This window comes from Aethina tumida, chromosome 3 (assembly GCF_024364675.1).
Source record: "Aethina tumida isolate Nest 87 chromosome 3, icAetTumi1.1, whole genome shotgun sequence".
Classification (NCBI taxonomy): Eukaryota; Metazoa; Arthropoda; class Insecta; order Coleoptera; family Nitidulidae; genus Aethina; species Aethina tumida.
In genome coordinates this window covers 34,059,789-34,073,094 of record NC_065437.1, presented here as the reverse complement: position 1 = coordinate 34,073,094, position 13,306 = coordinate 34,059,789, and the positions used below count along the sequence as shown (strand labels likewise).

Genomic DNA, 13,306 nt, shown 5'->3' with positions numbered 1-13,306 from the left:
ATACATATTTTAGTTTGTATATGATTATTTTTAGATCCATATTATTTTAGTTATAAGTTTTTAAATATTTTTATACTTTCATTATATAATACTTCGTTTATTTTTTATTTGCAACACGAAAAATGTCCCTTAGAAGAATTTGGAACAGGTTCCACACTTAAACTGACACATTAAAGTGGTGTATTTGGAAAAAAATAAGGGTAGTTTTATTGAAATAAACCGGAAATCATAAATATGCAAATTTAATTTAGATAACGTTTTACAAGCTCAATTTAAAGTCAGACTATCAAGGTGGCCTATTAAAATAATTCGTTCTTAATTTTCTGAATCCTCTATTCACCCACACGTTCTTCAATGAACAACAATTTACATATGTGCAAACATTTATGAGAAAGTCCAAACATCTATCTGACAATAACGTTAATGAGACACAGAAAATCCAACACACGTGATAATTATATTTACGTGTGTACATTCGCATTCCACCTAGTAATATCTGAATTGTATTATTGTTAAAATAAAATATCGTTCAATGTCCAAACAACAACGCTTCCATCATGCATGCCATCCGACCCCACTTCTTTATGCTCTGCTAATTGTTGTTTCCTTCCTGTCCGATTTAGTTGAAGTTATTTGTTTCATTCAGTTTGTCTAGATTCGTTTAGGAGCATTTGCGGTGACTAATGACAAAATGAGCCCAGTGAATTGGCGGCAATAAGTGAGAAAATAAGATGTGACACATTAGTGCAGTACTGTGCTGTTGTCTTAGTGGAAGCTATGGGGGTTTTTTCGCTCGTTGGTAGCAAGGTGCTTTTGGCTTTGTGCAACTTTTTACTTTTGGTAAGTGCCGACATGCCGAATAATTTATTTAATTATTCGTGACTGTATCAAGGATTAATTTCATTGCATTATCAAATCGTCAACAAACGTTGGACTACGATCATTATACAGGGAGGTGGAATTTAAAAGGTTCGGCTAGATTAAAAATTATCCAAGCATTAAATATACCTTATTTATATTATATTATTAGTTTTCGTACTAATTGTCGTAATGTTTAACTTATCATTGCATATTGATTGAAAAATGTTTTCTAGTAATTTTAATAATGTAACTATATTACAATTAATAAATATAATATTTTATAATGAATTACATTTAAGTAAACAAATAAGTAATATGTTCTGATTTTTCTCTTACAAATATAATTGCATCTAAAAATAATAAACCTTGAACGAAGATCCGAGATGATTATTTAAACGACTAATTTAATCAAGGTAGCAACAAAAGCATAGGGCATAACAATTGTAATAAATGACCGGGCTGCACCTGGAGTTTAACATGAAGGGTGAGCAAATTCTGAGGGGGAACTAAAATAGTAGTTACATCTATCCCATCAAGCAATTATTTTAACTAAAATTATATAAGTGAATTATACTCGGTGCGCTTTTAATTGTTTTAATTGGATGTTATTAAAGGCATGACTGAACTCATCAAGGTGTAGAATCACAAACAAAATAAAAAATATACTTTTAAATAAAATTGTTTATTAGTAATTTTAAATAAACTTCGTACTTCTCTAATGAACTGAATTTAGTTCATCCAACTCTGTTTTTGTACGTCCTTCATCTATGCATTGCTAAAGAAATAAAGCATTGATAATTAGCTATGGTAGGACCTGCGGATGTTCAATTAATTAATTTACAAGGCGAAATTTAAACTAAGAACTGCTTATTTGAATTTACAAGATATTCTTATTGTCTAAAAGAATAATTATATATTTTTATCTATCTATTATACAGAAATCACACACATACGAAATTCAATTTTAACATGCATTGTTTGTTTATTGAAATATTCAGATTCCAACGGATGTTTTGAAAATTTATCAAGTTTATTGACATGTTTCGTCTAACATTTAAAATTTCTACATGCCACAAACACACTCTGTTTATATTGCCATACTTTTTAGATTGTTCCCTTTTAGTTACGAATTTTTTTGTTTTAGACATGTGGCTTTATCCTTGCTATCGGTGGAATTATGGTCCTGTTCGACTCGGACCGTGTGCTCTTGTCTAAGCTACTGTCGGCGGGACCTTTTTCAACCCTCACTCATCCACTTCTCTATTACGTATCAATAGGACTTGCAATCCTTGGTTTAATATTAGCATCAGCTGGAGTACTTGGTTGCTGGGCATCTTGTATGAACAATTATTGTTTGTTAACATCAGTAAGTGTTCTAGTAATATTTTCTCGATTTCGTTTTGTAATTAAATTTAATTGTTTTCTAGTACTTCTTCATTGTGATAGTGGTGCTAGTAGCGGAATGCGTGGTTTATGCGACAGCATGGGCTTGGCCAAGTTGTCTGGGTCTGGGCCTGGATCCTGAAATCACCACGAAATCTCTGCAAAGGAATTACGGTGTCACTGGACAAGAACAATTTACTGCCGCCGTTGACCTAGCCCAAACTATGGTAATTTGATAAGTCTCGTTCATTTCTCTAATTAAACAAACGCATTTTACATTTTCAGTTCCATTGTTGCGGCATGGAAACCGCCGACGAATACGACACGTCACTTTGGAGATTGCAAGCTCTGGGACCATCTCTGTCAATTCCCCTAACCTGCTGCAAGTTAGAAAATCTAAACCAATCCAAAGCGTATTTGAACCCTACACCCATAAATATAACGTTGTGCCAAGCCCTTGAAAGAAACCGTCACGAAGGTTTTAGACATTTGGACGGATGCAAGGAACCCTTAGAACAATGGTACAGGGAACAGTATGTTTTTTTCTTGGCAGGAGGGCTCGTGGTGGTGCTTGTTGAATTCGTGGTGCTATTGAGTACGATTTTAATGTGCACTCGAATCTACCACCACAACGAGGAGACGAAGGAAAACGCGAAAAACACGGAAATCGAACCTAAATCGGAATCGAGAAATAGATCTTCTCTGGGGGCGTACAGTAACGAGACATACGCGATGACCAATAGTTTTCGACGGAACTATAAATTGGCCGACAGGGCATGATGGTGGATGTGCGGCAAATTTAAGCCAACCTATGTGTATCGAGTCGAGTGTGATTCTAGTAGTATGTTGTGGTGAAGGCGATTTTGTAAATCGCTTAATTAATTGTAGTTTCATTAACATGACCATTATTGTAAGTTGCAGAGTTAAATTTTATTGGAAACATTTTATATACGACTATAACGATTATTGCTTAAAGCGTTAAAGTTACCAAATTATTTAGTTTTATTTTAATAAATAAACGCAAATGATATATTTTATTTATTTAAAAAAATTATCATAAGAAAGTTTGGAAAAATTTATGAATTTTTTTTGTAGGAAAGCACTGCGCATGCGTCGCCGGTTTATACTAGTTTCTAATTATTCTTCGAACAAGGTTTATAACTGCTCAAATTACAATCTGCATACAAATATTTACACAATAATACCAATATAAGAAGAAACCATTACTTCATGTTATAAAATAGCCATCTCATTGCGCCAGTAATATACATATATCTCATTTACAATTTTGTAGCCCATTTTAATATTATAATTTAAATAAAATATAAGAATGAAATACATGTTTTATTAAAAAACACACCAAACTATTGTATACTATGTTAAACAGAGATATTGAATTATGCATCTAATTTATACACATCGAAAACCAAAGGAATATTGCATTATAAAAACCTACAAACATTTTCGTTTAATAATCAATGAAAATGTTAGCAATCGTTCAACCCTCGTATGCGCCCATAGTGACTCAAACACAAAACAAAAAAATTGTCGGTAGGGATTCCGTCCAATATTACAAACTTGCCAAATCTCCTATTTGTATTCAGTTGTTTTAAAATTTACAAATAAACGTACAAATGCATTTAAATTTATAAAATTTAACTTAGTTAGACTTCATTCCAATTGGAAAGATTTCAAACACATCATAAAACTACAAAGTTCTTAGAAAAAACAAATTCCAATTGGTTTGTGAGGATTGTTATAAGTTGATGTCTCCGGTCAGGTCAGTTCGGCAACGGCGCACCATGTTTGACAGTTACGGTGGCCAAATGAAGTTTTAGAAACTCATGAGAAAATAACTTGTACATACGTATTTTATTACTTTCTAATGGAAACAAAGCCTGGCGGAAATATTCAGGGTACTATTTTAAGTACGCAAAATGCTCAAATGTTGGTTTCGTCTGGTATTCCTTCACTTGATGAATTATTGGGTAAGTGGATTTGAGGTTAATTGTTAACTTTCTTTGTTCTTGTGTACGAATAAATCGGTTATTTTTTAGGTGGAGGATTACCTGTTGGAACTGTTGCGTTGATAGGTAAGCTATTGGGTAAATTAACCAACAATGTTGTTACTTAACTGTTGTACAATTTTTAGAGGAAGATCTACATGGGGCCTACTCGAAAATTATTCTCAAATATTTTCTTGCTGAGGGAATTGTATCAAAGCACTCAACATTTATAGCTAGTCAAGATGTAAACCCATTTAATATTGTAAGTACAAGAATTGTTGCACTGTTGATGTGAATTAACAATGGCACATGTTTCAGATTAAAGAATTACCTGCTGTGATTGATAGTGATCCCGAAGAAACAGTTTCAAAAACCAATGGGACCAGTGATAAAATGAAAATAGCTTTCCGATATCAAAATTTAAGTGCATCAGATGGTTCAAAAATCAACAATTTTGGTCATTATTATGATCTATCCAAAAATATGTCTTTAAATGATATAGAAAATTCAGATATATCATATTGGAGTGGACAGAGATTTGAAAATGGTGAGTGCTATATCATATCTATTTATGTTGATTCATGGAATCATTGTTCAGGAAATATAAAATTTAGGGAAGTTTATCAATTTTATTGTATCATCAAAGCATATTTTATCATTGAGTCAACACATTTAAAGCTAATGTAAACCACAAATTACTCTAACATTCTCTGTATATATAGATTTAATTTTTAATTGTTTATAATTAGTCTTTAAACAATAGCATTGTGAAAGATTTAAGGTCAACCAATAAATATAGGTATAAAAATCAAAATATTGTAATATGAATGTTATATCTTTATCAATATTAATTTTAACTGGATTTTAATTGCATATTTGTAAAAATTAAAAATAGCTATGTATTTATTTCTTTTTATTCTAATTTATGATATATAAAATGAAGGTCATTGGGGTTAAACAAAATTAAACAAACAATAACCAGAGCACTGAAAGACAGTTTTTGTAATGTGACACTTGTTTGTTATTTGAAACTTAATATTTCATATAAACTACATGACTAATTGTGGTTAGTGATTGCCATTAGCATTAATTATACTGTGCATATTAGGTTATTAATTAAAAAAGTTAAAAAGTTATTGAGTGTAAATATACATAAATATTCTTTAAAAGAATTATAACATAATTATTATTGTGATAATCTCAAATTGTTAGGCTATTGAACATTTAAACACAGAGTACATTAATTAACTACATTTTACTAAATGACTGTATTTTCAAAACCTACATACTAAAATTTTTTGTTCAAGAGCAATTAAAATTAATTATGAATAACGAAAAAAAACATCTAAAAATAAGCATTTTAATTTTAAATTCTCAGTCGCCTACGTTACCTTATCTTAATATATTTTTTATGCAATATGAAACAATTTTAAAATTACAAAAACAAAAAACACATTTTTATATTTTTTTTAAAAAGATTTTATTGACTAATTTATTTTAAATGATTACAGGATCAAATTCATTTACGAATCCGGCTTACAACGAGCTTTTGAAGTCAATTAAAGACAAAATCAAAGACGGCAAATTCTTCTTGAAGGACAATCCAAGTAAGAAGAACATATTGAGGATAGGAATACATTCGTTGGGATCTCCGATGTGGCTGCCGCACAGAAAGGCTCTCCACTCGATAGACAGTAGTCGGGACTTGGATATGTTTATATTTTGTCTTAGGGCTTTGGTCAGATCGGCGTACGCGGTGGCCGTTATCACAATACCGACACATCTCTACCACGAAATATCGTTGGAGAGATGCATACATTCAAGTGATATTGCAATGCGGTTGCAAGCGTTTTGTGGTACAGAATTGGAGAATAATCAGAGCCTGTCGGAGTACCACGGGTTTTTTTATTTGACGAAGCTGGCGGCTATTAACACATTGGCGTCTAAACATCCCGGATCTGTCGAATATGTTTTTAAGTTAAGGAGGAAAAAACTGCTTATTAGTACTTTGCATTTACCACCAGGTAAGAAACAACTACTTAAAAAATGTTAATAATCACTGATTTGTTATAATTAATATACTATATTATTTGCAGATATACAAGAATCAACAGAGGGTAAAAAGAATGACATTCCTTCTATGGGTTGTGGTGGAACTAATAAGCATTTGTTGGAGTTTTAATGTACCTAATGATAAAACTATTATTTATTGCAGAGTATTATATTTTCTCCATTGATAAATACAGTTTTGTTATAAAAAGAATTTTATTTGTGTTTTGTTACCATAGTGTTATTAAATCGTTTTGTTATTTAACTTATCAGTTTCGGCGTTCCCAGAAAATTATTTTACAAAAAAAAATTACATTAATAAATAATAATATCAAGACTGTTCTTATAAATTAACGATATAAAATATATATATATATATATATATATATATATATATATATATATGTATATAAATATTGGTTTTAATATTAATAAAAATTACTTAACCAAGTATTCTTTAATTGAATCTGGGTGCTCTGTAGTACACAAGTTTAAACACCTGCGTCGCTACTAGTGTCGCCTTTTCTAATCCTAGTATAGGGATTTTTGGTGTTTTAAGTTGGTGATCAACAAATAAACAATTAATCTGGCGCGCTTTTTCTCATTAATCTAATTTTGTGTATTTGTGAATTAAAAATTCTGTGATAGCCGGCACTTTTGCTTAAGTAGATTAACCCCTTTCACAATATTTGTGTAATATGAAGTGTACCATTCCCGAGATATCATGGCATAACAGAGAACCGGTGCTCAGTGTGGATATATGTTCCGTTTTTAACGAGTTTTATAGGTTAGCAACTGGAGGCGGCGACTCTCATGTTTTGGTAAGATTTGCCATTAGTTTATACTAGATTCGTTCTAATTGATATGATTCTAGATCTGGCAATTGAATATAACTCAAGATGGTGCTGTTAAAGTGGAAGTTATATCAGATTTAACCAGACATCAAAGGGCTGTTAATGTTGTTCGATGGTCACCCTCAGGACAATATCTTGTGTCAGCTGATGATGATGCAAATATAATAATATGGCAGTTGAAAACAGACAATATACCTTTACTAGAAGGAGAGACAAATGATAAAGAAACGTGGATAGTGTACAAGGTTAATTTAAATATATTAAATCTGGCACAATTAATAATGAGCTTCTTTTAGGTTTTGAGGGGACACAAAGAAGATGTTTATGACATTTGCTGGTCAGTAGATGGATCAAAATTACTTTCAGGTTCAGTTGATAATACTGCTATACTATGGGATGTAAACAAAGGAAAAATGGAACATATTTTATCAGACCATAAAGGTTTTGTCCAGGTAAAGAATTTAGATATTTTGAAATACAGTCATTTTACAAATTATGTAATTTTAGGGTGTGACTTGGGATCCTAAAGGCCAACTAATTGCCACATTAGGAACAGACAGGATATGTAGGATATTTGATACAAAAGGCAAACAAGTCAAAGCTAGAATATTCAAAGGCAAGCTGCCAGTAACATCAGACCATTATTTATATGATAAGGAGATCAAATATTTTTATGATGATACATTCAAATCTTTCTACAGGAGGCTGCAGTTTTCACCAGATGGTTCTCTTCTGATTTGTCCATCAGGACATATTGAGTCTGAGGAAAGCAAGAAAATTTTGAATGCCACTCTCATATTCACCATGGATAATTTAAATACGTAAGTCAAAAAAATTCCACATTTTTTTATTTTATTTTATATCATTTGTTATTTAGTTGCTGGGCCAATTGAATTTATTAATTGCACGAGTTTGTAAATTATGATTCTGTAAAGTAAAATTTGAATAAAAGTATTTGTGCAAACTAGTGTAGAAAACAGTATTATATGGTACAGAAGAGATGGATGACAATTTTCTATGTAAACTGGTCTTGTTGATTATTTATTTTTACTTCATTTCATATTCAGCATTTCTAAATATTTATTTAATTGTCAGGGATATATTATATTATTTACATTGTATTGCTTTATTAAATTATTTTTAACTGGAATATTTTACCAACATAATGTAAAGTTAAGCCATTTTTAGACCAGCAGCAATTTTGCCTTCAAAGAAACAGTGCAGCACAGCAGTCAGATGTTGTCCTATATACTTCGAGTTGCGGGAAAGCGGTCCGGATCCGGTGATAAAACTGCCATACAGAATGATCATTGCAATTGCAACTGATCACGACGTGATTTTGTACGACACACAGCAATTGTCACCGATATCATGGCTTCAGGAGATCCATTACACGCGACTAACCGATTTGACGTGGTCGCCAGACGGTTTATTGCTGACAGCTTCTTCCACCGACGGTTTTTGCGCGTTGATTACCTTTGAAGAAGGTGAATTGGGAGTGCCATATGTTAAAGAAGAGAGCGATGTCGAGGAGTCCATTCTTAATATCAGTGGAATTGAAGAACTTGAGGAGGATGAAAATGTTGATTTGAGTAATAAAATGGTTGTTAAAGATAAGGATAAGACTGAAAAAGAAGAGCAGAAGCAGAAAAAAAGTAATTTTCTGCTAAAATGGGCGAATTCCCCAACGAATGTTAAAAAGGTTACGCCGTTGAATGGGAATTCGCCATCCACACATAATAAAAGCACTGGGGTCAGTGAGGCCTCTCCCAAATTACACACAGACTTAAACTCAAAACCAGCAACCATTAATAAATTAACTCCTAAACGAATAACTCCTATTACAATTAAAGATTCGGAGTGCTCTAAAGAATTGAAGGTGAAAATAACTCCTTTAAAAGCAGACAGTTCAACAAATAACACATCTCCAGTGAATAAATTAGTTCCCAGGAGAATCGTCCCTACAAAGGTAGAGAGTCCCATAAATGTACAAGAGAAGAACGATAAAGTTAAAAAAATAGCGCCTAAAAGGATCAACCCTATAAAAGTGGCAGATGTACAAAGTGGGAGCAGTAAAATTTCAAAAGTTCAATCTAAAAGTAGTAGCTCTCCAAAAGTTTCTAATCAATTAAAGATCAATCAGTTGATTCCCAAGCGGATAACGCCGTTAAAGGTTCAAGAAGAAAATGGCAGTGATAAACAAGATTTAAAGATTAGTAATGAAGTTATAGAAATTGATGATTAAAAAAAATGGACACAAGACACAAATTTAACAAGTATTATGTTTAAATAAGTAACGGAACTAGTAAATAAAACTTACCGTTTTGGTGTATTTGGTAATTACCGTTAAAATCGAAGACTGTAAATGTTTAAATAAAGGTTAAAAGTTGTATTTTAATTATGTTTATTTGATAATGAATCATAATTGAATTTTCAGTACTAAGACCAAACCATTGTTTAAACATAAGTTTTATTGTTATCAGATTGATACAATTCTGAAGATAAAATGTTAAATTCTCACTTTGTAGTTGAATTTGATCCATAATTTTTGTAATGGCCTTTAAACTGATTGAATTTTTATTTTACAGTTATATACTTAGTTTATAAATACAATAGTCATAATATCATTTACTCGCTTCACTTTTTATTTATATTTTAATTTTATTGTTGGTTTTAAATATTTTCTTTTTTGCAATATTTGTTTTTACTGTTGGTCAAGCATTTATAATCACAATGAAACTTTAGTTGTATTTGTTAACATTACTGTTTTATCAATAGAATGTGGCTTGAAATATTTTCTTAATTAAACGGCACGCGATTTCATCTTGGAACTTGCGTACCACTTTTTTAAAATAGCTTTCATTTAAATAGTTGAATCCATATTTGGTCAGTTTGAGTCATATACTAAAAATCATATTTCTGAAAAATTTGAAATTTTATAATATTCGAATGTTAAATTGGAATTAAATATTTCGATTCCACTACTATTTATGCTTTAATTCTGGGTAACCTATTATGTAATTATCAGGTCCAATAAAATTTGTTTCTTTTTTAAAATCAGGAGTGCCTTTTATAAAAATGTAGTTGAAATATGATGTCTATGTATTATGCAATGATTACACAGTTTTTACTGTGGTGTAAATAAATGTATTTATGATAAACTTTTCAATAAAATATAAAAGTAATTTTTATTATTTATTATGAAATTAATTTAATGTGACAATGTATAATTAGTTTAGTTCAAATGATCAACTATCATTTAAAATAACAATAAAAAAGTTTTAAGTCTCTTGTGATGTTTTTGTTAAATATTGTTCTGGCATTTATGATTAGTGATTTTCAAAGTACTTCCTTTTATCCACAGGATTTGGAATAATCTGAAAACAAATTTAAAATGAGTAATGACATTCAAATAACCACAGTTTAACATACAGTATCTTGTCCAGGTTTCCAACCAGCTGGGCAAACTTCTCCATGTTTATCAGTGAATTGAAATGCTTGTACTAATCTTAAGGTCTCATCTACACTTCTTCCAACTGGTAAATCATTCATGGTGATTTGCCTTAAAGTTCCCTTGGTATCAATGATAAATAATCCTCTAGAATTATCCCAGATTAATGAAATGTCAATACTTGAACTAATTATTGAATATTACCTAAGAGTGTGGCCTAAATCTTCCAAAAAGACACCATAATCTCTAGAAATGTTTCTGTTCAAATCAGCCAAAAGTGGGATTTTAATTTTGCCCAGACCACCTTCCTTCCTTGGAGTGTTAATCCATGCTAAATGAGTGTATTGTGAATCAACTGAACAGGCAACAACTTCAGTATTTATTTTTTTAAATTCTTCGATTCTGTCACTGAATGCTAAAATTTCAGTTGGGCATACAAATGTGCTAAAAATAAATGCCAATCATGATGTACAATTTCTTAGTAAATTAAATCTTACAAATCCAAAGGATAAAAGAAGAAAACTAAGTATTTTCCCAAGAAATCAGTAGATTTCAATTGTTTAAATTCACCATCAATCACTGCTGTACCCTCCCAAAATGGAGCAGGTTTTGATACTGAAATAACATGAAATTACTTCAAGTAAATCACCAAAAACATAATACTTACTGACTGCCTTTGTGTACTGCAGTTTGTGATCAGATTTCTGACTTCCCAATGGGTAAACGCTGCCACCAGCATACGAATAACATGACTGTTCGTCCTGAGAATTCGCACAGGAGTATAGGAGGGACAGTAGACAAACAGTAATATAAATTCGGGACATTATTGGCTCTATTAAGCGTATGTTGACTCCGCTATCTCGAATTACCGTCGTTTATGTAAAACAGTTTAAAACTTGATAAGACAAACCGGCATCGCTCTTTGCCACACAAACAAATCCACTTGAAAACATCAAATTGTGCGACGTTGTCGGATCGCATGAGATAAAGCTCGACATTCATTATCAAAACAATATATTTTGTGAATTTTTTAATGTATTCATAATTATTTGCATGAATAATTTTAAATGGTTTTAGTTATTCAATAAATTTATGTAAAATTTAATTAGTATATATGATTTTATTCAAATCAAGACAATTAATTGCAGGGAACTACACTATTTTTATCATTCGAATGTTTCTTGAATCAAGTCCCAAATGTTTTTGTGTGGGTGTTTTAATAATTAAGTGAAACTAAATTTGTTAGGCGAAAGTTTCTCCGATTTATTCAATTTTTAATAAAGAATGAATTTTATTTTAAGATTTTTAAATTATATGTAAAATATGTTCAAACAGTTGATTTCTTATGATAACTTTATTTCTTTTCAATTGTGATATGTTATAATATGATTTTTTTTCAGCCAAAAATCTGTTCACAAGTGAAATAATTTTGGAAACTAAAAAGGTTAAATGAAAAATATTAAGTTGAAATTTCGTATTTTAATTAACTAACATCCGAGAAAAAATGAAACTTTTCAAATATATTAAAATACTTCAAACACAACGTATAAAGATATAAAATGTTTATGTTTAATGCTGTCTTTTATTATCATGATGGTCATGTTTATGAAACAGAGAGGGCGCGACATTTTCTTCCAAGTAATCTTTAAATTGTTTGAATAATATTCTCACATTTAAATAATTTTCTTTAATAATAAATTATTTAAATTATTTAAATTATATATAAGTATGTGCTCAACATTTATTAAATACATAGAAAATTTACTATTTTTGTTGTTAATTATGAACATAATTTAAATTGAATTTATTTTATTGTAGAAAATCTGTATATGTTACATTAAAAATTAACGCAGAATTTATTGATGTTAGGTTTGACCATAAATATTTTCTTAAAATTTTATATAGAAGTATATATATATATATATATATATATATATATATATATATATATATATATATATATATATATATATTTCCCACTTGAATTAACTAAATCCCATTCTTTCTAATTCGATTTTGAATAAAAAGTTTCTAATGGGTACAGAGAAAAGGAAATAAAGTGTATAAAATCTATTTACGTACGACAATAGATTTTAGTTCGGTCATTAAATTTCATGTACAAACTGTTCATCTAAATTTTACAATAAAACAGATCTCAGTATATATAAAGATGGCCAGTGAGACACAAAAATTAAAATTAAATTAAAATTTGTAAGATATTTACAAAAGGATTTAATTCAATAAGTATATAAAATATATTTCAATATTCTAAACGTTTGGCTTGAAGAGATATCGAGTAAATGAACAAATAAACTATCAAGGAAGATTGGTACCAAAAAAGTACCAAAAAAGAATATTCCAACAATATTAGAGTTTGCACAAAAATATATCTAATTATATTTAAATATCTAGGATTTTGGAGAGTAGTACTTTTCAGTGATGAATCGAATTTCAATAGAATAAATGGTAAACGTGGTAGAAGTTAATTAAATGTGTACTGATTCTATGTTTGTTGTTTCTACATATTTTTTGAAATATACAGGATGTTTCATAACCTATTTTTTAACCAGATATGCACATCCAAATAAGTCGAGTTCTAAAAAAAGTCCAACAAAAACGAGATAAAAAATGTTAAAGTTTGTAACAAATCTCAGTGTACAACTATTTTATGCAGTGTTAATATTTTCAAACAATTTTTATTC

The 13,306-nt window shown here is 30.1% G+C and overlaps 4 protein-coding genes across 4 annotated transcripts; 3 read left to right on the top strand and 1 right to left on the bottom strand.

The window, feature by feature from the left end:
• The first annotated feature begins 544 nt into the window (after positions 1-544).
• LOC109600384 (tetraspanin-11) lies at positions 545-3,580 on the top strand. The gene is made up of 4 exons (XM_020016528.2): positions 545-840; positions 2,006-2,227; positions 2,289-2,471; positions 2,530-3,580. The coding sequence occupies exons 1-4, from the start codon at positions 778-780 to the stop codon at positions 3,022-3,024; spliced, it is 963 nt and encodes a 320-aa protein (XP_019872087.1). The 5' UTR covers positions 545-777; the 3' UTR covers positions 3,025-3,580.
• A 459-nt stretch (positions 3,581-4,039) lies between these two features.
• LOC109600385 (elongator complex protein 4) lies at positions 4,040-6,513 on the top strand. The gene is made up of 6 exons (XM_020016529.2): positions 4,040-4,232; positions 4,302-4,337; positions 4,397-4,512; positions 4,569-4,797; positions 5,762-6,274; positions 6,347-6,513. The coding sequence occupies exons 1-6, from the start codon at positions 4,130-4,132 to the stop codon at positions 6,430-6,432; spliced, it is 1,083 nt and encodes a 360-aa protein (XP_019872088.1). The 5' UTR covers positions 4,040-4,129; the 3' UTR covers positions 6,433-6,513.
• A 364-nt stretch (positions 6,514-6,877) lies between these two features.
• On the top strand, positions 6,878-10,347 carry LOC109600381 (chromatin assembly factor 1 subunit B). Its single transcript, XM_020016526.2, has 5 exons — positions 6,878-7,120; positions 7,174-7,398; positions 7,450-7,605; positions 7,661-7,974; positions 8,342-10,347. Exons 1-5 carry the CDS (start codon positions 6,998-7,000, stop codon positions 9,396-9,398), a joined length of 1,875 nt encoding a protein of 624 aa, XP_019872085.1. The 5' UTR covers positions 6,878-6,997; the 3' UTR covers positions 9,399-10,347.
• LOC109600378 (peroxiredoxin-2) lies at positions 10,336-11,545 on the bottom strand. The gene is made up of 5 exons (XM_020016523.2): positions 11,272-11,545; positions 11,102-11,219; positions 10,809-11,048; positions 10,586-10,751; positions 10,336-10,530 (listed from the first exon to the last, which is right to left on the bottom strand). Exons 1-5 carry the CDS (start codon positions 11,426-11,428, stop codon positions 10,483-10,485), a joined length of 729 nt encoding a protein of 242 aa, XP_019872082.1. The 5' UTR covers positions 11,429-11,545; the 3' UTR covers positions 10,336-10,482.
• Between the last annotated feature and the right edge of the window lie 1,761 nt (positions 11,546-13,306).

Coding starts and splice junctions, on each gene's coding strand:
- LOC109600384 (XM_020016528.2), top strand. CDS start 778: ATGGGGGTTTTTTCGCTCGTTGGTAGCAAGGTGCTTTTGGCTTTGTGC. Junction 841..2,005: donor TGTGCAACTTTTTACTTTTG/GTAAGTGCCGAC, acceptor TTTTTGTTTTAG/ACATGTGGCTTTATCCTTGC. Junction 2,472..2,529: donor TTGACCTAGCCCAAACTATG/GTAATTTGATAA, acceptor TTACATTTTCAG/TTCCATTGTTGCGGCATGGA.
- LOC109600385 (XM_020016529.2), top strand. CDS start 4,130: ATGGAAACAAAGCCTGGCGGAAATATTCAGGGTACTATTTTAAGTACG. Junction 4,798..5,761: donor TGGACAGAGATTTGAAAATG/GTGAGTGCTATA, acceptor AAATGATTACAG/GATCAAATTCATTTACGAAT. Junction 6,275..6,346: donor TACTTTGCATTTACCACCAG/GTAAGAAACAAC, acceptor TATTATTTGCAG/ATATACAAGAATCAACAGAG.
- LOC109600381 (XM_020016526.2), top strand. CDS start 6,998: ATGAAGTGTACCATTCCCGAGATATCATGGCATAACAGAGAACCGGTG. Junction 7,399..7,449: donor AAACGTGGATAGTGTACAAG/GTTAATTTAAAT, acceptor AGCTTCTTTTAG/GTTTTGAGGGGACACAAAGA. Junction 7,606..7,660: donor ACCATAAAGGTTTTGTCCAG/GTAAAGAATTTA, acceptor ATGTAATTTTAG/GGTGTGACTTGGGATCCTAA.
- LOC109600378 (XM_020016523.2), bottom strand. CDS start 11,428: ATGTCCCGAATTTATATTACTGTTTGTCTACTGTCCCTCCTATACTCC. Junction 11,220..11,271: donor GCAGTACACAAAGGCAGTCA/GTAAGTATTATG, acceptor ATGTTATTTCAG/TATCAAAACCTGCTCCATTT. Junction 11,049..11,101: donor TTCTTTTATCCTTTGGATTT/GTAAGATTTAAT, acceptor ATTTATTTTTAG/CACATTTGTATGCCCAACTG.